The 25,574-nt window shown below is 38.0% G+C and overlaps 1 protein-coding gene across 4 annotated transcripts in view; it reads right to left on the reverse strand.

Annotated features, from left to right (window-relative positions):
• Window positions 1-416: 416 nt before the first annotated feature.
• Window positions 417-25,574, reverse strand: part of DIAPH3 (diaphanous related formin 3) — a 556,147-nt gene continuing 530,989 nt past the window's right edge. For all 4 annotated transcript variants that reach the window (XM_065896255.1, XM_065896254.1, XM_065896253.1 and 1 more), the window contains one exon: window positions 417-679. In XM_065896255.1, coding sequence (XP_065752327.1) covers window positions 417-679 — 263 coding nt within the window. The remainder of the gene's footprint in view (window positions 680-25,574) is intronic.

The raw sequence follows: 25,574 nt of genomic DNA on the forward strand, positions 1-25,574 counted from the left end.
ATATACATGGGGTATGTAGCAAGACTTGAGGTTGATGATTTGATGTTCATTAATGTTGGAAAATACTAAAGTAAAAATTACAGTGACTTGGGAAGATGGTATTTCCTTAAGGACACACTGCTGAACACATGGCCACCTACCTGCTCTCTAAAGCATTATATGAAAATTCAACCACCAAATACAGAACACATGAACACCAGGAGACAAAAAAAGCATTAAAGCCCATTACAATCTTGAATAAGCCAAGACCTCAAGTACATAGGAAAAGCACTGCAATCATGTATTGAGTTTTATTTTTCTAATATATATCATAATTTAAAACCATATAAAGTCACTTATATAAGAAGCAATTTTTTCAAGTGGTATAGCTTAGAGCATGGCTTTATATTTGGCTTAATCATTTTTACCACTTTAATTTATAAAGCTCGTAATCTTGCCAGCAGGGCTTCAACTTCGGGAATGGATTCGTTTTTAGAAACAGAGCCAAGAAGTTCCATTTCCTTTTTTCTGTTGCTTTCTACATTACAGGCTTCCTTCTTCTCAGCTGCCTTGATCCTCTCGGTAGACGTGTGAGTGTCTAGATTATAATTAAGCTCCTTGGTGACTGCAGTCCTTGTGGAGCTGCAATTGATACTGTAGTGTGAATGTGACCCTTCTGTCAACTGCAACTTCTGATTTTCTACAGTAAGGAAGAAAGAAACATAAAACTTATCACTGTGATAAGCAAGCACTGTGCACATTATGAAACATTAAAGTAATTATTCTCAACAAACAAGTCCTCTTAGACAGACTAAACTAAAAAATATTCAAAAGAGTAAGGTAGATTTAAAATAAACACGCAGAGGTTAAGAATAAGCTAAAAAATATAAATAGACAACTATTTCATTAGCAGACACGGATATGGAGAACAAACTAGGGGTTACCAGTGAGGAGAGGGAAGTGGGGAGGAGCAATATAGGGGTAGAGTATTAAGAGGTACAAATTATTAGGTATAAAATAAGCTAAAAGGATATATTGCATAACAGAAAATATAGCCAATATTTTATAATAACTATAAATGGAATATAACCTTTAAAAATTGTGAATCAGTATATTGTACACCTGTAACATATAATTTTGTATATCAACTATACTTCAATTAAAATTAATTAACTAATTTTAAAAGTAAATAAATTAAAAAAAATTTTTAAATAAATGCTGAATTGGAAAAAAATAAATAAATAAACACACAGAGGTTAAGAATAAGCTAAAAAATATAAATAGACAACAATTTCATTAGCATTAACACTTATTTCCTACTTCTTCTGTGCCTGAAATGCCCATCACTCAGTTATTAGCAAGGCTTGGCTCTGCATTTCATTTAGGTCCCTGCTCAAATGCTATCGAGAGAGGCCGTCTCTGACCATCCATCTAAGATAGCACTCACCTTTTCATCTCTCTTATCTTCTTACACTCATCTTTCCCTTCACAGAACTTATAACCACCGGACACATCATATACTTGTTTACTTGTCTGTTGTCTATCTCTTCACTAGAATGTAAGCTCCAAGATAGCAAGGACATTGTTCTAAATACTGCTGTAACATCGGTGCCTAGGATGGCCGTGGAGCACAGTGAATGCTCAGTAAATATGCATTGGGCAAAGAATTTATTTCCACACTCTATGACCCAAGACAGGCGTTAGTTTGAATAATAAAAAGATTAATTTCCTTTTTAAACAAATCTAAGGAGGAAAGTTTCTAATAGGAATTTTAAAATTCAATGCTTTCTTTTAAAAAAAATACTGAATTTGGCAGGCAAATTGTTAAAACTTCCTAGCAAATCAAAATAATGTCATAATTTGCCAAACACGTACCCATATATTCATACAGACCTATAACCTATACACACATATATATTCTTTCATTGGTAAGTGACAGTGATCCGGACTTATCCAGGCTGTGAGGAGAGAGGTTTAATAGCTAACGGCTAAATGGTGCTAGCTGATTGACTTTCCCAAAGAGCAACAGATTTTCTTTTAATTAACTTGACTCTCACATTGCACAACCTTATAAGTGATCTCTCTCGTAGATCTCAAATTAAAAAAAAAAAAACAGACACCCTCAATATTCATGTAACCTTGAACAGAGCTTGAAAATGGCTTCAACAAACTTGACATGACATTTAAAGTTTTTTGGTTATTTGCAGAGAGATGTTCCATTATCCCAATAGTGATTACAGGAGCAGAAGCAGTCACTCATGACAGTGTGTTTTATGTGAGTGCTGAAAATTCCAACCGAAAACAGCTTGTACATTAAAAGGTGACTGCTGAAGATATTTACTGCACTGTCATTTCCTGACCAGGGGCTTCCGATGATGGATGAGTATTTTACACACTTTCCTGGACAATCTCAACAAGATTTAGAAGTCTGATCACTTTTTAGCTCTTGGAAGAAAATAAATACACTTTTCCTATCATCACCTTCCCTATCAGGTGGGCAATTGTTACTCAAAAGTTACTAACAGTTCAGTGACTTTCTCTTAGAGCTGTTTATGCTCTATAGTTTATAATGTACATATCATGCTTGCAGTAAAAAAGCACAGCTGACACTCTATTCCTACAGTTTCCATGACTGCACAAATTTATTTATTTTCTAGCACCCACTCTCCTGCCCCAAGGTGTTTGAAAACTGCATCGTAGCTAAGTGCAAATTTTTAGTCAGCTTACTGCTCCTTCCCCAAAAACGTTCCTACCTTTTCTTGTCATTTGATTTCTTGTAAACAACTCCATCATGATGATATCTCCAACAAGCTAGTTTATTCTGCCGCTGGGCGACTCTCATTACATTTTTGACGACAGAGAAGAGATTAAATTGGCTAAAATATGGGTCTGTAATATACATAAGTAAAGTATTCCATACCTTCCCTGGCTATAATGTATCAAGCCCAATTCCACATGTGGCAAAGTGAAAAGAGCATGGGATTTTAAGGTAAATCTGGGTTGAAATCCAACCCCTTGGCCCTAACAAGTTATCTCACCTCTTTGAGTCTCAGGTTCTAATAATCAATCTCCACCAGAACTAAAGGAAAGGATGTGGGTGACACCTCCTTTGAGGTACCTCCCTCCAAGCTTTCCAAGGGAGGCTTCTACCACCCAAGGCTTGTTCAGATGCTCTGACCTTTCTGACTTTCTGGTGACCATACCCATGAGAGCTGAAATGCCATTCTATTAATAGCTTGTATTTATGTAGCACCTTTATTTCTAAAGCATCTGTTGCACTTGAAACATTGCCACTGTCATTTTATAGACTGAGAGGTAAAAAGCAAAAGGAGGTTAAGTCATTTGCTTAGACTTAGTTACTAAGTAAATCAGTGGCAGAAGCCAAATGCTGTCTCTGGAGATAGTAAGGCTGTCTTAAAGAAATTTAAAAAGCTTTTTGCCAAGAAAAAGTGCTAAGTAATTCAAAGCTAAGTTTCATAATAACGATATCCTGTACTTATACTTCAAAATGCTTTCTGACAAATTTAATACGCCCAATAACTTTGTAAAGCAGATAGTATACCTATGTAAACTACCTCAGCACTGTATCTCCAAGGTCACACATGGACTCCTTTTCTCTCCTGGTATTACTTAAGTTCCTGACTGCGAACTTCAAGTTCGACCTTTATTCACTACAGTTCCCTAGCACTCACTGTCCATTCTCCTAGACAACCCTTTCAGCCCTTCTTCTCTCCCATCAAACGTCCAACCTGTTCTCCTTCACTCTCATTTCACTCACTCATAGAAGCAATCAGAAGAGAACCCCCATAAGCTTCCTGTGCCCCCGACACCTATATGCTGATTGCAGGCACGCCCACTTCTTCCCTCCTGGGGATCTCCTGTGCTCCCCTCTGAGGACAACCAACCCCTCAAGGTGGGTGCCAGCTTGTCCATCCCTCTGGCAGATGTGCCCTCTCTCTACTGCATCGTAAAGGTTTCCTTCTTCATGCAATCATTCCCCTCAGCATGTAAATACTGTGTAGTAACAGTCTCAATCTTTAGAGAAAAAATCTCTATTTGATTCCACATCCTGCTCCATTTACTGCTTCCGTTGTTGACTGCCTTTGTAGCAAAACATCTCAGAAGAATTGCCCATACTACTGTCTCATTTCCTCTCTTCCCATTTTTCTCTTGAACTCACTCCAGTCATGCTTTTGACACTTTACTCTTCTGAAACAGTTCTCGCCAAGGTCACTAATAAACTAGTGTTGCCAAAAACAAGACCTGTATACACACTTGGATATTTTTGTCCTCCTTTACTCGACCTATACCAGATCCAAGGATGAAATGCCCAGCAGAGTCTGGGTTTTTCTTTACTGTTTGCTCTTTGAACTTCTTTGGACCCTTAGGTGGATAACAATGGGTGGCCAATGCAGGCAAAAGTGTTTCCACCCTACTGAGAAAACTCCAGATAGTTGTGGGCTAGCTTTAGGGACAAAATGATAAGAAGAAAAACCAAGCTGGCATGTAACTCTTCTGTGGTTTTAGGTGGAGAATCTTTCATGAGAAGCAATAGACAAGATAGTATGAAATGGAAAGAGGTCATTCCTGAGACCACTGAAGAAATAAAAAAGAAAGTGAGGGGCTTATTTTAGAATGAGCTTATAGCTGTTAGAAATTCCTAGATAACACTTCTTCACTCCAGCCCTCACATTTATCTCTCAGCATCCCAACAGCCCCCATCTGGGTCCCCAGCCTTGGGAGGCCCAAACTGTGGAACTGAGGAAGTCACACCCTAAACTGCAAAATGACAAATGAAGTTGGGTTGGAGAATGAATCTCCTGTCCCACTGCAAACTAGAGAAAATGTTTACAAGTAGAGAAAGCTCTCAAGTTGCAAGTTCATTTTTATACAGAAATTTTATTACAATGTTGGTTCAAGGCCAGGTGTCTTTTGCCATTACTATTATTTTGAGAGTCCACTATTGGTGGTTTCACGTGGGTTGAACTGGAGACCCAAATTCTACACAAAAACATGCACTTAGTTTATAAATAGTTCACTTCAAACATCAGTGGGATACCACAACCCTGCAAGTTGGCGAAAACTCTATATAGGTATTCAGAGGTATGAAATAAATTATAATTGGAGGCCAGTGGGCTCATAACCTTTTTTATATGAAATTAGTTCCAAATACAAGATGACACACTTGGACACACGGACTCTTTCAGTGGAAGATAAGGCTGGATGTCAATAAAAAGAGAAGCATTTTCTATTTCCCCACAAGTCAAATCCTTACCAATACACATTTTTAAATGGAAACAAAAAACATTAAGGCAAAGTAGAATGATTGCTTAACTCTCCAAAGATAGGAAGCTTGTGCTATTATTTTATGGATTGAATCCAAGGTTGTTTTTTGTTTTTGCCTTTAAGACACTATAATCGATGTCTGTGAAGAGAAGTATGATCTATCTAGGACTATTGCCAATATCCAGGCCCTTGGTGATTGGAGTACAGATGGGCAAGGACCAGCTGCCTTTCTTAGTGCTAGGTCAGTAAGGGAATCCTGTGGAAATATTAAACAGGGTGAGAATACATGCTGTTTTCCTTTAAGATAGGAAAACTCATTTATTTCAATTTAATTCCTCATATGATTCTTACTATAAGAATTGATTCTGGAGTCCCACAACAGCTTTTTCCTGAAATTAAATGAAAAGTTGAAAATTGTTGAAAAGTTGAATGGCTCTCAAATACAGAGAACCCACTAGACTTAAAAAAGAGAGAGAGAGAGAGAGAGAGAGAGAGGGAGAGAATAAAAGCCTTAAACCACATCCGGGGCTGGATCCCATATGACCTTGGCAGACTACAGATTTGGATGACAAATAAAGCTAAAAACAAACAAACAAAAAACCCCCCCAAACCCACCATCCTGAGCTAACTTTTGCATTGTTTCTTTTTTAAAAAATAAATAAATAAATTTATTTATGGCTGCGTTGGGTCTTTGTTGCTGTGCACAGGCTTTCTCTAGTTGCAGCGAGCGGGGGCTCCTCTTCTTTGTGGTGCACGGGCTTCTCATTGTGGTGGCTTCTCTTGTTGTGGAGCATGGGCTCTAGGCGCGCAGGTTTCAGTAGTGGTGGCACGTGGGCTCAGTACTTGTGGCTTGCAGGCTCTAGAGCGCAGGCTTCAGTAGTTGTGGCGCACGGGCTTAGTTGCTCTGAGGCATGTGGAATCTTCCCAGACAAGGGGTCGAACCCGTGTCCCCTGCATTGGCAGGCGGATTCTTAACCACTGCGCCACCAGGGAAGTGCGTGCCTTGTTTCATTTTTTTTTTTTTTTTCCCCCCCGCGGTACACGGGCCTCTCACTGCTGTGGCCTCTCCCGTTGCGGAGCACAGGCTCCGGACGTGCAGGCTCAGCGGCTATGGCTCACGGGCGCAGCCGCTCCACGGCATGTGGGATCTTCCTGGACCGGGGCACGAACCCGCGTCCCCTGCATCGGCAGGCGGACTCTCAACCACTGCGCCACCAGGGAAGCCCCGTGCCTTGTTTCTTAAGTAACACGAAAGACATAGGAACCAGGAAAGTTGCTGACAAAAACGAAAATATAAACATATGCAACTTGGCATCTAAATGAGAAAATATTTCAGCCAACAGCTGTTATGCTTCCTGAGCTAAGAAGGCAAGGCTAAGGCCCTGGCTGACAGCCCTTGCGGAAAACCCTCTCTGCTACAGGAAATCTCAGTTATGGTTCAGAAAGAGGCATTATTCCCTTTAAGTCGGTATTGATCCTCCATCACATTGTGGTTCTAATGGGCACTGGCTTCTCAGAAGTGCCAACTCTCAGATGAAATATAAAATTGAACTCCTGCCTTTTGTGGTCAATGGTGAGGCTGTGGCAGTTTTGACAGGAGTAAGAATATAGAACTCTGGTGTTCTAAATTGACTGCATCTATTCAGTCTTCCCGAAATTTGATCTCTCCTTACAATTCTTTACCTTTTGCTCTTAACTATTACTTTGACCTATTAAGTAGCTGTTTGTTTCACCCCAGCAATGCCATTACTTTGACAGGAGAAGAAAATGACCCATAAATATAATTTTTAAAGCACTACTGGGTCTACATGATAGTAAAATGTGTGACAAATATATGTTTTTAATCTATGCAATAACTGAAGTTAGTGCTGGCCGCCAGCAGCCCATATCCCTGTGGTTTTTCTTACTGTTGATTTACTGATGCTATAAATAATTGTCTTCCCTTTCTTCATTTTGCTGTTTATTTTATCTTTTGTATTGAAAATATATAAAAATGATAAAAAGAGCAAAAAGGGCATTTTGTATATAGTAAAAATTTTTTAGGAGTGCCAAGAAACTCTTATTGAAACCAGTTATGTAGAAACAGAAACAACAAAACAAAGCAGTTACTCCCCTAATTCTACAAAACAGACAAGACAGAGATGATAGATGCAAGTTATTTCTGAATAAAGGAGATAACTGACAATTAAATTAGAAGGTTTTTTGCATAAACTCGTCATATATACACTTCTATTCAGTCTTGGTCTATCTCACTGCCCTTTAAATAAAAATTTAAAGACAGAGCTGCCATTTTACAATTTCCTATACTGGCCTTCCTAATTTGACACAGTGTGAGAAGGAACTAGAGATGCTGCAGGCTCCTGGGCACAGGACAACCAGGATAAATCCAGCTCTTTTCTCTAAAGGGAATAGTATTGCAAACCCTTCCAGTCAACTGCTTATCTTTCTGATTTGCAATATATTACCTGAATTGAATGTCTCACTCTATATTTGCTTCCCTTTTTCTCACCTTTCTACCCAGTTATTAGCAAATTCTAATTTGGCTTTCAGCCATACCTCTCTGTTAAAACTTCTCCTTACAAGATTATCAGAAGCCTCAAAATCCCTCAACTCAATGGAATTTTCCCATGCCTCATTTTCTCTTACAATTGCAACACTTCAGAGTGTGTGTAATAAAGAATTTGGCTAGTCTTTTCCCACTCCTGAGCCCCTCAGACCATGCTTAATAATTTATGCTAATGAGGTGACTCATGACGGGACCCTATTTAGTTTGTGGTAATGAGTGATTCAGAATGGGGGATGGCCAAATCAGAAACACCAATCATGTGACTGGAGGGTTGGGAGGTGGAGACTGAGTTCAATCATGTGGCCTATCAATCATGCCCAAGTAATGAAGCCTCAGTACGAACTATGGGCACTGAGGATCAGGTGAGTTTTCTTGGTTGGCAATAATTATTATCACACACTGACAATATGATGTATATTGTCACACACTGATGCGCTGGGGGGTGGAGGGTAATATATCCCTGAGGACAGCAGAAGTTTTATGTTTGGAACTTGTTTGGCTAGTTCTGGCTTGTGTCCTTTTGCTACAACAAAGCTGCAATAGTAAGTAGAGCATTTTCTTGAATTCTAGGAGTCATTCTAGTGAATTACTGAACTGAGGAGATAGTGAAAACCCCTAAATTTGTACCCAGCTGGTCAGAAGTGTGGGAGGACTTGGGAGCCCTCAAACTTGCAGCTAGTGTATGAAGTAAGGGCAGTCTTTTAGAGGACTGTGACTTGTAAAGTTTGGTCTAACTCTGGACAGCTGGTGTCCAGCTGTAATAAGTAATTGTAATGTACAATTGTAATTGTAATGTAATAAGTCATTACATTACAGATACATTATATGTTATCTATAACTTAACATTAGTATCATCGCCTTACCTTTATGCATAGATATGCTATAGCTTGCAAGCAATTCCCCACACATCTACTCATTTTACTCTTATAACACTCCTGTGAGATAAGTGACATGGATGTATTTACCTTGTTTTACATAGAGTTGAGGCAGCAGACATAACTTTCAGGCAGAGCCAGAGACAAAACTCAAGTCTTCAAACCCCTGGTTAGCACCTTCCATCATGACAAGGCCCTTTACCATGCTTACTCTTCAACCTGCTGATGATTCATTCTTAGTCCTCTAATTTACTTTACCTTCTCAGACCTCCCAAACACAAGGATACCTCTCTTCGTGTGGCCATTTCTCATGGTTAGATCCGTGGCTCATTTCTGTCCTTTCTACATTCTCTTTACCAAGATCTTACAACTTCAACCATCTCCTCTAGGAAGGAGACACCCACATCTGCATCTCCAGCCCTAATGGGAGAGCTTTGGTACTGTGCTTATCTCAGCATTTCCACCTAAACTCCCTACAATAATCACACAACACATTTTCGAGTCAAACTTTCACATTCAAAGCAACTTCCTTTTTATACTAACATACCAAAACCAATCATAGCATCTGTTTACCAGTCCTGCTATCTGTCACTGACAGTTGTCTCAGCTACCAGGCACTTGTGGTCACCAGTGTGTGGCTTAGTAGCTATTAAATAAATGGTTTCTAAAGTATGCAATTGCCTGTCAGCTAATAGATACCAGATAATAAATAATTTATTTATAAATTATAAATAATCGGTTGGTCTGGTGGTTTATAAGGACAAGAAGGTAGGAAAGTTACACAGGGATATGGTTTGATATTACAGTTATTGAACACATACTATATATTAAACCCTTTACATGTTATTTAAAAATTTTTCCAACAACACTAAAATATAGGTATTACCAACTGTTTCATAAGTGAGGAAATTGAGGCTTAGAGAAGTTCATGAACTGTCAAGGCCACACAGACTTTGATATTTGCTTCTGGGAAACCCAATCCAAATCTTATTCCTCCATGCATGGCTCTGGGGGCACATGACGAGGCCATGGCAAAAAGATACTGTGAAAGGTAAAGAGCACTTTATATTCTGGGGTTTGAGGACAGGCCTATTCCCAGTGCTAATGACCAGGAAGGAAGCTGTTATCCTGAAGCCATTTCTAAGTAGTATCTTACAGTGTGCTTTCAAGTATTTTTCTTTACTTTTTATATTTCCTAATTCAATATTTATTAGATATTTCGAATGTACAGATTTTTTTTTTCTGAATGAGTAATGTATCCTATTTCAACTCCATTTCACTTTCATAGAATCATATAATATAGAATCATGTAATCTCAGGATTGGAAAGCCCTGAGTTAGTTGGTAGAACCACCTATCCAATGCTTGAATTCCATTCACTCAGCATTCTGTCAAGTGGCTGTCTAGCCTAAGTTTGAAGAACTCCAGTCATAGCCTCACAATCTCACGAGGCAATATATTCCTCTACTAATTAAATGTTTTACTTTACATTTATCTAGTGTTTGTTCCCCTGAAGTCTTAGTCACTAGCCCTACTGATTTTCCCACTAGGGCTATATTAAGAGTCTAATTTCTCTTCCACTCACCAGCCCTTCAAATACTTAAAGACAGCTATCACACTCCCCACATCTTTGCCAAGCCAAACAGCCACAATTTCTTCAACTGTCCCTCCAGAGATCATGAGCTGAAGTTATGGTTAAGTCAACTCATTAGGTAACCTGCTGTGTACTTATACACCATGCTAGGTGCTGAGTCCTTGAAACATTTAGGGTCCTGTCATTTCTATGAACATACAAAACCATATTCATTTAGTAGTTCAAAATTACAGAAAAAAAACAAATCCAACTAGTGTATCCAGTACTATAACACAAAAGAATAATTTGCTCAGAGAATCCTTTTGAATATAACCTTTAAAAAATTTCCATATAGACTTAATACTTGAAGTTGGACAGGAACCAAGATAGCAGAGTAGAAGGACGTGCTCTCACCCCCTCTTGCGAGAAAACCAGAATCACAACTCACTGCTAGACAATCATTGACAGGAAGACACTGGAACTCACCAAAAAAGATATCCCGCATCCAAAGACAAAGGAGAAGCCACAATGAGACGGTAGAAGGGGCACAATCACAGTAAAATCAAATCCCATAACTGCTGGGTGGGTGTCTCATAGACTGGGGAACACTTATATGACAGAAGTCCACCCACTGGAGTGAAGGTTCTGAGCCCCACGTCAGGCTTCCCAACCTGGGGGTCTGGCAACGGGAGGAGGAATTCCTAGAGAATCAGACTTTGAAGCCTAGTGGGAATTGACTGCAGGACTTCGACAGGACTGGGGGAAAGAGAGACTCCACCCTTGGAGGGCACACACAAAGTAGTGTGCACATCAGAACCCAGGGGAGGGATCAATGACCCCAGGGGAGACTGAACCAGACCTACCTGCTAGTGTTGGTGGGTCTCCTGCAGAGGTGGGGGGTGGCTGTGGCTCACTGTGGGGACAAGGCCACTGGCAGCAGAAGTTCTGGGAAGTAATCCTTGGTGTGAGCCCTCCCAACTCTGTCATTAGCCCCACCAAAGAGCCCAGGTAGGCTCCAGTGTTGGGTTGCCTCAGGCCAAACAACCAACAGGGAGGGAACCCAGCCCAACCCAACAACAATCAAGATGATTAAAGTTTTACTGAGCTCTGCCCACCAGAGCAAGAGCCAGCTCTACCCACCACAAGTCCCTCCTATCAGGAAACTTACACAAGCCTCTTAGACAGCCTCATCCACCAGGGGGCAGACAGAAAAAACAAGAAGAACTACAGCCCAGCAGCCTGTGGAACAAAAACCACATTCACAGAAAGACAAGATTAAAGGCAGAGGGGTATGTAGCAGATGAAGGAACAAGATAAAACCCCAGAAAAACAACGAAGTGAAGTGGAGATAGACAACATTCCAGAAAAAGAATTCAGAACAATGATAGTGAAGATGATCCAGGATCTCGGAAAAAGAATGGAGGCAAAGATCGAGAAGATGTAAGAAATGATTAACAAAGACCTAGAAGAATTAAAGAACAAACAAACAGAGATGAAAAATACAATAACTGAAATGAAAACTACACTAGAAGGAATCAATAGCAGAATAACTGAGGCCGAAGAACGGATAAGTGACCTGGAAGACAGAACGGTGGAATTCACTGCTGTGGAACAGAATAAAGAAAAAAGAAGGAAAAGAAATGAAGACAGCCTAAGGGTCCTCTAGGATAACATTAAACGCAACAACATTTGCATTATGGGGGTCCCAGAAGGACAAGAGAGAGAGAAAGGACCCGAGAAAATATTTGAAGGGATTATAGCTGAAAACTTCCCTAACATGGGAAAGGAAATAGCCACCAAAGTCCAGGAAGCACAGCGAGTCCCAGGCAGGATAAATCCAAGGAGAAACATGCCGAGACACATAGTAATCAAATTGGCAAAAATTAAAGACAAAGAAAAATTATTGAAAGCAGCAAGGGAAAAGTGATGAATAACATACAAGGGAACTTCCATAAGTTTAACAGCTGATTTCTCAGCAGAAACTCTACAAGCCAGAAGGGAGTGGAATGATATACTTAAAGTGATGAAAGGGAAGAACCTACAACCAAGATTACTCTACCCAGCAAGAATCTCATAAAGATTCGAAGGAGAAATCAAAAGCTTTACAGACAAGCAAAAGCTAAGAGAATTCAGCACCACCAAACCAGCTCTACAAAAAATGCTAAAGGAACTTCTCTAAGTGGGAAACACAAGAGAAGAAAAGGACCTACAAAAACAAACCAAAAACAATTAAGAAAATGTTCATAGGAACATACATATCGATAATTACCTTAAACGTGAATGTATTAAATGCTCCGACCAAAAGACACAGGCTTGCTGAATGGATACAAAAACATGACCCATATATATGCTGTCTACAAGAGACCCACTTCAGACCTAGGTAAACATAGAGACGGAAAGTGAGGGGATGGAAAAAGATATTCCATGCAAATGGAAATCAAAAGAAAGCTGGAGTAGCAATACTCATATCATATAAAATAGACTTTAAAATAAAGAATGTTACAAGAGACAAGGAAGGACACTACATAGTGATCAAAGGATCAATCCAAGAAAAACATATAACAATTATAAATATGTATGCACCCAACATAAGAGCACCTCAATACATAAGGCAACGGATAACAGCTCTAAAAGAGGAAATCCGACAGTAACACAGCAATAGTGGGGGACTTTAACACCTCAATTACACCAACGGACAGATCATCCAGACATAAAATTAATAAAGAAACACAAGCTTTAAATGACACAATAGACCAGATAGATTTAATTGATATTTATAGGACATTTCATCCCAAAAAAGCAGATTACACTTTCTTCTCAAGTGTGCATGAAACATTCTCCAGGATAGATCACATCTTGGGTCACAAATCAAGCTCAGTAAATTTAAGAAAATTGAAATCATATCAGACATCTTCTCTGACCAAAATGCTATGAGATTAGAAATGAATTACAGGGAAAAGAAAACATTAAAAACACAAACACATGGAGGCTGAACAATACGTTACTAAATAACCAAGAGATCACTGAAGAAATCAAAGAGGAAATCAAAAAATACCTAGACACAAATGACAATGAAAACACGACAATCCAAAACCTATGTGATGCAGCAAAAGCAGTTCTAAGAGGGAAGTTGATAGCTATACAAGCCTACCTCAAGAAACAAGGAAAATCTCAAATAAACAATCTAAACCTTACACCTAAAGGAACTAGAGAAAGAAGAGCAAACAAAACCCAAAGTTAGCAGGAGAGAAATCACAAAGATGAAATCATAAAGATCATAAATGAAATAGAAACAAAGAAAACCATAGCAAAGATCAATAAAACTAAAAGCTGGTTCTTTGAGAAGACAAACAAAATTGATAAACCATTAGCCAGACTCATCAAGAAAAAGAGGAAGAGGACTCAAATCAATAAAACTAGAAATGAAAAAGGAGAAGTTACAACAGACACCATAGAAATACAAAGCAGCCTAAGAGACTACTACAAGCAGTTGCCAATAAAATGGACAACCTGGAAGAAATGGACAAATTCTCCGAAAGGTATAACCTTCCAAGACTGAACCAGAAAAAAGTAGAAAATATGAACAGACCAAACACAAGCAATGAAATTGAAACTGTGATTAAAAATCTTCCAACGAACAAAAGTCTAGGACCAGATGGCTTCACAGGAGAATTCTATCAAACATTTAGAGAAGAGCTAGGACTCATCCTTCTCAAACTCTTCCAAAAAATTGCAGAGGAAGGAACACTCCCAAATTCATTCTACGAGGCCACCATCAGCCTGATACCAAAGCCAGACAAAGAGACTACAAAAAAAGAAAATTACAGACCAATATCATGATGAATAAAGATGCAAAAGTCCTCAACAAAATACTAGCAAACAGAATCCAACAACACATTAAAAGGCTCATACACCATGATCAAGTGGTATTTATCCCAGGGATGCAAGCATTCTTCAGTATATGCAAATCAATCAATGTGATATATCATATTAACAAATTGAAGAATTAAAACCATATGATCATATGTATAGCTGATTCACTTTGTTGTAAAGCAGAAACTAACACACCATTGTAAAGCAATTATACCCCAATAAAGATGTTTAAAAAAAAAAAAAAAAAAAAAAAACCATATAATCATCTCAATAGATGCAGAAAAAGCTTTTGACAAAATTCAACACCAATTTATGACAAAAACTCTACAGAAAGTGGGCATAGGGGGAACCTACCTCAACATAATAAAGGCCATATACAACAAACCCACAGCAAACATCATTCTCAATGGTGAAAAACTGAAACCATTTCTTCTAAGATCAGGAAGAAGACAAGGATGTCCACTCTCACCACTATTATTCAACATAGTTTTGGAAGTCCTAGCCATGGCAATCAGAGAAGAAAGAGAAATAAAAGGAATGCAAATTAGACAAGAAGAAGTAAAACTGTAACTGTTTGCACATGACATGATACTATACATAGAGAATCCTAAAGATGCCACCAGAAAACTACTAGAGCTAATCAATGAATTTGGTAAAGCTGCAGGATACAAAATCATTGCACAGCAATCTCTTGCATTCCTATATGCTGATGAAAAATGTGAAAGATAAATTAAGGAAACACTCTCATTTACCACTGCAACAGAAAGAATAAAATACCTAGGAATAAACCTAACTAGGGAGAAAAAAAGACCTGTATGCAGAAAACTATAAGACACTGTTGAAAGAAATTAAAGATGGTACCAACAGATGGAGACATATACCATGTTCTTGTATTGGAAGAATCAATATTGTGAAAATGACTATACTACCCAAAGCAATCTAGAGATTCAATGCAATCCCTATCAAATTACCAATGGCATTTTTTACAGAAGTAGAACAAAAAATCTTAAAATTTGTATGGAGACACAAAAGACCCCGAATAGCCAAAGCAGTCTTGAGGGAAAAAAAAGGAGCAGGAGGAATCAGACTCCCTGACTTCAGACTATACTACAAAGCTACAGTAATCAAGACAATATGGTACTGGCACAAAAACAGAAACATAGATCAATGGAACAAGATAGAAAGCCCAGAGACAAACCCAAGCACCTATGGTGAACTAATCTATGGAAAAGGAGGCAAGGATATACAATGGAGAAAAGACATCTCTTCAATAAGTAGTGATGGGAATACTGGACAGCTACATGTAAAAGAATGAAATTAGAACACTCCCTAACACCATACACAAAAATAAACTCAAAATGGATTCGAGACCTAAATGTAAAACCAGACACTATAAAACTCTTAGAGGAAAACATAGAAGAACACTCTTTGACATAAATCACAGCAAGACCTTTTTTGATCCACCTCCTAGAGTAATGGAAATAAAAACAAAAATAAACAAATGGGACCTAATGAAACTTCAAAGCCTTTGCACAACAAAGGAAACCATAAACAAGACGAAAAGACAACCCTCAAAATGGGAGAAAATATTTGCAAACGAATCAACAGGCAAAGGATTAATCTCCAAAATATATAAACAGCTCCTGCAGCTCAATATTAAAGAAACAAACAACCCAATCCAAAACTGGGCAGAAGACCTAAATAGGCATTTCTCCAAAGAAGACATACAGATGGCCGAGAAGCACATGAAAAGCTGCTCAACATCACTAATTATTAGAGAAATGCAAATCAAAACTACAATGAAGTATCACCTCACACCAGTTAGAATGGGCATCATCAGAAAATCTACAAAGAACAAATGCTGGAGAGGGTGTGGAGAAAAGGGAACCCTCTTGCACTGTTGGTGGGAATGCAAATTGATACAGCCACTCTGGAGAAGAGTATGGATGTTCCTTAAAAACCTAAAAATAGAATTACCATACGATCCAGCAATCCCATTACTGGGCATATACCCAGAGAAAACCATAGTTCAAAAAGACACATGCACCCCAATGTTCATTGCAGCACTATTTACAATAGCCAGGTCTTGGAAGCAACCTAAATGCCCATCAACAGATGAATGATTAAAGAAGCTGTGGTGCATATATACAATGGAATATTACTCAGCCGTAAAAAGGAACGAAATTGGGTCATTTGTTGAGACATGGCTGGATCTAGAGACTGTCATACAGAATGAAGTAAATCAGAAAGAGAAAAACAAATGTCGTATATTAACGCATGTATGTGGAACCTAGAAAAATGGTACAGACGAACTGGTTTGCAGGGCAGAAGTTGAGATGCAGATGTAGAGAACAAACGTATGGACACCAAGGGGGGAAAACTGCGGTGGGGTGGGGATGGTGGTGTTCTGAATTGGGCGATTGGGATTGACATGTATACACTGATGTGTATAAAATTGATGACTAATAAGAACCTGCTATAAAAAAATAAATAAAATAAAATTGAACAATTAAAAAAAAAAGAAAAAACTTGAAGTTGATTTTCAGCCTAATAAAAGCTGCTTAAAACTATCTGGTTTTATTCATTAGAGAATTCAATCCTGGGATACATTTGTAATGAAGATGATTTTAAATGAAATAATTTTATGTATGACTTTATATATAGAAACATTCCCTTACTTCTCTCCAGCCTGTCACTAAATATAAATGTCACTACCTATATCCAGGAGATAGTAATATGTTCAAGGAGCAAGAAAAACAAACTCATATCCATCTAATTCTGATCTAACTTGTTAGAATGTAAGCTCCACAAAGGCAAAAATCTTTGTTTTATTCACTTAGAATAAAACAGTACTTAGAATAGTGCCTGCTTTATAATGAGTGTTTAAAACATAATTTCTTGAGTGACTGAACCTAAGCATGGCATAATTTTACCACCTTGTTTCATATTAATCCTTCCCAAAGAAAACACTTCAGAATAACATTCCCTGAATAACAAACTGATTACATGTCATTTTTATTTAATGTATATTTTTGTGCTTTCTGGCCTCTTGAGGACCTAGCCTTGAGTCTAGAATAGCTCTGTCCAATAGAAATATGAGTGTCAGGAAAGCGGGCTACATAAGCTACTTAAAATTTTCTAGTAGTCACATTAAATATTGGGAAAGAAAATCAGGTGTAACTAATTTTAACAATATATTTTACTTAACCAAATTTCAACTATTATTTCAATATGTAAGCAAAATAAAAAATGTATTAATGAAATCTTTAACTTTTTTCTTGTACTAAGCCTTCAAAATCAAATATGTATTGTACACTTAGAGATCATCTTAATTCAAACTAGCCACATTTCGAGAGCTCAAGAGCCACATATGACTATTGGCTACTATATTGGTAGCACAGTAACCTGGAGTTCCTACAGTGCTCATACCTATAAATTTTTGAGTCAGATATTCCAGTGATGGGTAACAATCTCAGTTGGATTTTGTACTGATAGCTAATAATTATTATTAAAAATAATTTAGGAATTATAATTTTTTAAACTTTAGTTAGACATTCAAATTGGAATAATTCATATCCTAGTGGAAATTAATATTGTTCATTTCCCCATATTTACTAAAAATACTTCTATAATTTGTTATAAGACACCATATAGGGATGTATGGTTCACAGGGCTAAAGCATAAATAAGTAATATCAAGATCACAGGCCCCAACCTTATATGGATATGCACATTGGAACTTTTCTCCTCAGTATCAGGGATGCATTTATATCAGCAATTTATTTCCCTGTGTAATTCAGACTAGTAATCTTACCTTCATTCTATGGTCACAGGTTGTATAATAATCATAATTAGTTACCAAATAAATATGTGCTGTTTGAATTACATAGGGAAATAAATTGCAGATATAAATATAACCCTAATACTGAGGAAAAAAAAAAATCCCAAAATACATACCTTATTGAGATTAGGTCAATAAGTGAAAGATAACGTATGAATGGAATCAGTTATTACAGAAGTAAAATGCTTTTCAAACATTACTTTTTTAGCTACATGAAAAACAATCAAATGAAAGAATGCAATATTCCAAAATTTAGCATTTCACTGTGATTTTGTTTTATACAGAAAGGAAGACACAGTTGTACATTCCTAGGTAATTTGGATTTACGTGGCTTCTGTGAATGGTAAAACAGACAATGGCTAAAGATTCAAAATGCAATCATGAAATTGATTGCTATAATGACATACCTACTGTTTCTACTATCTCTGTTTTGACATATGTTTATCTAGCCCCCAAGGCATAGGGAGACCAGGTTACCATTCAGACTCTTCTATTTTTACTTCATAGTTCTGTAGACATTTTAGTAAATCAGTGAAAACTAGAAGGATCTAACATATTAAATGTGACTCTCCTTCTTTCCAAAATGAGATTGACCTTTATTTCTCGTCACTCTCCTATTCAAATTGGAACAGGACCTACATTGGGACCAGGTGCACAGAGGCGCCACTATTAAGGCTGAAACACCTGCCTTTTTTGATTGTTCTATTCATAGCCCAGCAGCATTATTATGTACTGTATTAATGGTACCAAGTTTCATTATGAAATCTTAAACTACTTCTAAGATTTTGGTTTCTTGTATTTCTAGAAAATGAGTAAAAAAAAAATTTGGCACAAGTCATTGGCATTACCATAGAGAGTTCAGGCTAGTAAACTACTGCCTCCTACTGTCAGTTTGAGGAAAGAAGTACCTCAGAGGACCTTCCCCAACCATATTCCTTTTTTACAGATTTACAGATTACTGGCCTTCTTCATCCAAAGTACAATTCTGCATACTATGCCCTTGGACTGGTAACCTAGGAAGACATGTTGATGTTTTCTGAATTTCTCTGAATTCTTTCCCTGCTTAGACTACTACATATGTGACAAAAATCCAACAAATACTCTGAGTATGGATCTTATCCACTAAAAAAAAAAAAAAAAGCTGCCTTTAACAATAATTTCCACATACATATCAGAAGGAAAAGGCAAGAAAAAAAACTATATTATTTTGAAATATTATAGATTTCTCCTAAATAAAAAAATATTAACAAGTATGAGCTAAAATAATATAGTAGGACATAGAACAGAAATGTTTAAAAGCTTGAAGTTACGTTTCTAAAATATGGAAGGGGTACATGACAATTTAGGGTAAAAACTACTCAGTTTTAGAACTAGCATATTTGGATCAATGACTTGGGTGCTGGATGTACAGTCCCTTGTGCTCAGCCTGCAATCTGACTTCTGATGGTTTCAGCTGAGTCAAAGAATATTGATCTGCATTTTAAAGGTGAAATTTTTGATTGGCAAAACAAGTCGGGCAAAGAGGACCTTTCTTAGAAGCTGCTCCCTTTTAATGAGGAAACAGTAAAAGGAATAAGTCAATGTCACTTCAGTTATTTTCTTGCAAATAAAACCCTAAGCTCGGTTCCTATGAAACCTCACGCTGCATTGAGATCTCTGAAAAACTGGTTTCTGTAAACAACTCATTTTGAATGCAGCACAGGCTGGGCCTGCACTTCCTAAGACCCTGTGGACGCACAGTCGGATCTGACCACGTAATTCCCTCTTTCCATTTACTGCTATAGATTCCTGCCTCAGGCTTTGCTAGCCAGCAGGGACTGTTTCCTCAAAGACCTGCTTCTACCCATCTTCCCAGGGCTTTGGAGCACCTCCTGTCTCTATGGTAACACGAAACACAAAGCAGTAGAAATGTACTGTACAGCAGGCAGGAAAGAAATTAGAGTGCAGTACTCTTGGCAAGCTAAAGAAGGTGCTGACTGCAGGAAAATGGACAGAGAACAAGATGGAGCAATTGTTAGCTGTTCCATTTCTTGTATATTCTCCTTAAAGAGCTACAAGTGTTAGCACAGAAGAAGTCTTAAAGTATATGGAACTTTATAATCCTCACGGTATTTGAAATTTAAAAAAAATTACTGCAGATCCACACTAGCCATATATGTCCAGCAATTTATAGTTCATTAAACTATTGAGATGAAAGTATTCAGTTAATTGAGATACCAAGTACGAAAAGAAAAAAAAATTAAATCAAATATTCCAAAATGGTTTATGTTAAAGACAGGAAAATATGTTACTATCATATGGCAGAATGTTCTCATTTTTTATTATTCAGCCTTAAGATAATGTGAATTTTTTTAGTCTTTTTCAGTTTGGGGCACCATACTAAACGGAATATCTAAGTCTATTTAGTTCAGTGTTTTAGTATAATCAGTTCATCTCCCCAAATTGTTGGTCAATTCTTATCTGCTTCCTGTTTACAGACAGCATCCTTAACTTGTGATGAAGTATATAAGGAACGGTAATGCTATTCAATTTGAATCAGAAAATATTCACATAAACCTATAACATCTGCACATTATGAAAGACATATTATTCATATAGACATTTGATAGCTATTCTAAAAAAATTTCGTGCAAAACTATAAAATAATGCTGAACATCGATGCTGGAAGCTTGCTATGAACTTCAGAATGTCTATTAAAAATGCTGTAGAGGGCTTCCCTGGTGGCGCAGTGGTTGAGAGTCCGCCTGCCGATGCAGGGGACACGGGTTCGTGCCCCGGTCCAGGAAGATCCCACATGCCGCGGAGCGGCTAGGCCCATGAGCCATGGCCGCTGAGCCTGCGCGTCCGGAGCCTGTGCTTCGCGGCGGTAGAGGTCACAACAGTGAGAGGCCCGCGTACCGAAAAAAAAAAAAAAAATTTTGTAGAGAAACCTGACTACTGGGCTCAGGGCAGCATGTGCTGACACATTTCAAGCACCTGAACTCAGAGATTCACAAAGCTGGTTCTGGACTCTGTCCTTTGAGGCAGCACCCCAAAACTCAAGAGCAGGAGAAATTCAGAGCAACTATAATTTCTAGTTATAAAATTTTCTATACACTCACTCGTATAACTCTATTATTAGAAGCTGAGATTTCTTTCCATAGTCTTAGTTTGTTGTTGTTTTTTTAACCCATCAACTGAGGTGCAGCAATGAGCTATAGCCACTAGAGGTCACACAGTTACACCTGTCACTAATCATTAAGTTGGTATTATAGCACTTCAAATAACTTTTAGTGACTTAAAAATATGGAACATAATACATTCTTTTACAACTGTTACAATATAGTAATAATATGTCTGCTAATTGACTATTCTATTTCTAATGGTCTTAGATTTTGCAGTGGTACTAGCTTTCCATATGGGCTCTCACTTGATTGGAAGAGGAAAGAATCCATTGCAAATAATGGAATCCCACAACATAAAAAGGGTTCTTCTGGAGTATAACAGAGAAGTGCTGTGTTCTGCAGTTTTACCAAGTCCATTTGGTGACCCTAACATTCACGGCCCTTCCAACATGAATGACTTTATTTCTCTAATGTAATAGTTTGTGTCTGTTTTCTCCTGGGGTATACAAGCCTTATCATCTTATATCTTATTAGAGGAAAGAAGTAATTATAATGAAGGAGTGGGTCACTCCTCATCTGTCCAATGAGGTTTACTATGTGACAAACCAAAAATATTGGTTAAAAAAAACAACAACAAAATTTTCAACTATAACACAATCTGCGAAGATGGAACTCAGGTTTAGTTCCAACAAAAATATAGTCATTATCACCATCTTATTATAATGAATAAAATTACAATTAATAAAATAATTGCATGTAAGTTCCCCCCCCACTTCAGGTTTTGTTTTATAAAAGACTAATAATAAAAACAATACTAATGTGTTTGAGCACTTAAGTGCCTGTCTGCACGAGGTGTTTTACATGAGTCATCATACAATCTAATGGAGTGTGATATTTATTCTCCCCGTTTCACAGTTGAGGAAGGGATGCGTTGAGGGGTTAAGAAAATTGCCCAAGGTCAGGAGGAAAGTGAAGGTGGAGGGAGGATTCAAGCACAATTGGAGCCAGATTCAGCTCCAGGCTTCAAACTATAGCACTGTTATCTAACTGAAAAAAAAAAAAAAAGCTACAAATGCTGAAGGAGAAGCAGACAGTATTCCTATATTAGCACAAGGAACCAAAAAGGAACTACGAGACACTTCACTTTTACCAATATTGTTTCTGACAAATACCTTAAAAATTTATTGAGCTCTCTAGTTGAAATGAACCAGGAATATACTTTTCCAGGGTTTTTTCTTGTATGGTATAAAGTACTGCCTGTACTTAAAACTGCAATATAACTAGTTATTCATAGAAGAAAAATCTATAGCCCAGATTCACTAGTACATTAGAAAATAGGTAAAGCTAGTTATTTTGACATTATTACATGTAATAACTTTACATTTTAATTGATACTACCCAAATCTGTACCAAGGAGAGTCCAGAGTTATAAAATTTTCTAGTTTTTTAAAAAATAAAATGAACCACAAATGCCTCAATTCTATCTTAAATTAGAAAATTTTTGCATATATTTTTCTCTTACTAGCAATCCATAATTGAGGAAATTACTATTCCTTAAACTAAGACATGCATTTTTTTAGCTGTACTTATGCAGTGAACTCTATATGCAATTCTTCTACCCATCTCTATTCCTCTGTCCTAAGCATTGCCTACAATAATCTATAATCCCTCGAGTCTCATCAAATGCTACCTCCTGATTTCTCAAAAGGTTGTGACGTCCCTTGCCTTCTGCTGTACTTCTTTCATGTGTTACACATCCTGTTTGCTTAGTGTTATAGTTTTTTGTGTCCCTGCTACAGGCCAGAGTCGAGTGACAAGACCATAAAATACTGGGAGTAGGATCTGTGTTTTTCTAATCCCTCGTGGTGTTAGACGCAGTGCTTTATATGCAAATGTGTGTTGTATTTCATCATAAGAGTCAAGGGGGCAGAGTCTATGTTCCATCATTATTGGGCATGATGTAGGATACAAGATGGACAACTGCTTTCACTCCTTTAGTCAAAAAACGCTGAGTATGTACAGTGGGCCACGCTATGCTAAGTGTCAGGAATACAGCAGAGAATAAGCAGACATGGTTCCTGCCTTCAGGAAGCCTGCCATCTAACTGCCTTGACATATCTATATTCATAGAGATATTTCCTTATTATCTTCCATATATAGCAAACAGAAATAGCAAGAACTGCTCAAAGTGTTCTGAGCTGTCAATTATGTCTCTCACTTTTTTAATGCATTATTGGATTTGGTATCTGTTACGGTTTTTAGCAAAACTAGGATCCATGTCTCTTAAATAATAAACACAAATGTTTAAGTCCTGTGGGTGTGTTAGATTTCAAAAGAGAATGCGTAGGGTGCAGGGGGATATGTCACTTGTAGGAGATGATGAAGAAGGGAACAGAAGCAGTGTTGAAGGTAACAGGGCCTAATCAGAGAAAATCTAAGGAGAGCGAATGAACTAGGCTACTTGCGAGATGGACTGACAGGCAAGAGACAGGGAGGGAAAAAAAGAGCCTATGTAGAAATGCAGGTAAGGAGCTGATCAAATCAGGAATAGTTTATAAAGGGTGAATTGGGCAGGATTTGGGGAATACCACATGAAGAAGGAGATGGATTTGTAATCAGAAGTTCTGAGTTCGAGACACTTTTGCTCCAGATGTAGTTGAGAATGGTGGCTGCCTCCACTGTTCTTTCCTTGCAGTTAAAGTCCTATTATTCTCCTTGTTGTCAACACTGTATTAAAAGGGAGAATTATGACCTGAATTCATCATTCCACCTCGCCCACTCTTAAGACACTGGTGTTCTAGTTTTTCATTCTCTCCGGTCAGCCTGAAACCAGGTCAAAGTGCTTTGGCACAGGAAGTCACTCCCCCGGAAGCCTCCTTAACCCCGGCCCCTCCATCCCTGCTGTTCATTCTCACAGTTCTTTTCCTTCTGCACTTACTATAAACATGATGTGTTTGTGTAATTGCATATTTAATATGTTTTCTCCACTACATTCTACCAAAAATATCTCTCACAGGGTCTCAGCCAAATAGTAATGATGAAACTGCTACCATTTAGTATGCCTCTGTGTGCTAGACATGATTGGAGGGGTCTTTAATAACATTTCCCCAGGTCATTCTCACACACTCTGCGAAGCTGGTTTTTTTTTTTTTTTTTTGCGGTACGCTGGCCTCTCACTGTTGTGGCCTCTCCCGTTGCGGAGCACAGGCTCCGGACGCGCAGGCTCAGCGGCCATGGCTCACGGGCCCAGCTGCTCCGCGGCATATGGGATCTTCCCAGACCGGGGCACGAACCCGTATCCCCTGCATCGGCAGGCAGACGCTCAACCACTGCGCCACCAGGGAAGCCCGAAGCTGTTGTTGATATCCCCATTATACAGGAAGATAATCAAGGCCAAGAGGTCAGCCACTGATCTGTCAGACCATGACAATTCTCTTGGCTTTGCTGCTGTGACTCTTCCCCGTCTCTTGGAGAGGCTGTGATGATCTCCTCAGGCAGGTTAAAGGCCTTTTTGTGGGAGGCAAGTTTAGCTTTACTCCTTCCACTGCTCTCTACAGATTTGGTTTTAACTGAGCTTACCACCGTGGAACAGCCTTTTTGTTTATCAAGCTGTATGCTCATTGATTTGTTTCTTTGGATTTATGTGAAAGAGAACCAACACCAATTTTCCCTGGCTCATCTGGCTAGCTGCAAACTCCACATTTGTGACAACTTGGGTCAGAAGGTGCTCTATTATGGGGTTAGTTTATATCTAAAAGGAAAAATTGTAAGGGTTTCTTTTTAGCACTATCATTCACTTTTTATATCCTGGAATGATTCTTTTAATCTCTGTTAACTTCAGCATCTTTCTTTGTTTACTGGCCCTGATTAAATAAGCCAAATCTACACAGGATATTTGTGACAAAAACAATATGTATGAAAGCTCTTAGATGGACAGATCACCACACAAATGTACAGCATTGTAAGGGTCCACTCATCACAAATCTTGAACGTGGCTGTGTTTCAGCCTCTTATCTGATGTTTACAGCATAAAGATTAGTAACACATACTCCTGAAGTCATATAACTCTGAGTAAAAACAGAGGCATAGATGCTTTTGGAATAATTGATCAAGATATGTCTTTTAATGTAAAAAACAAAAAGAAAAATTCATTTCTAATATTTTCAGCATAATCCATTTCATCAGCAAACTGGCGATACTTACATGTATCATTAAATTCGTGGTTAAAGTCATAAATCCACTCATGTGTATTTATGTGTTAATTTTCTGGGAATAGGTGGGTGGATATCCAAATTCTGACTATATCTCATGAGAATGGCAGCTGCACTACTTATGAATTATAGCTCTTCGTCATTTAAACTAAGCTGGCAGCTTCCTCTTAAAAGCATGATAACAGCAGTACATTTAAGAATCAAATTTGAGGATTTCAGGGCCTCTACCTATTAAGAAAGAGATTATGAAAAGCTTTGTTTTGGGGGG

The sequence above is a fragment of the Phocoena phocoena genome, chromosome 18 (genome assembly GCF_963924675.1).
Source record: "Phocoena phocoena chromosome 18, mPhoPho1.1, whole genome shotgun sequence".
NCBI lineage: Eukaryota > Metazoa > Chordata > Mammalia > Artiodactyla > Phocoenidae > Phocoena > Phocoena phocoena.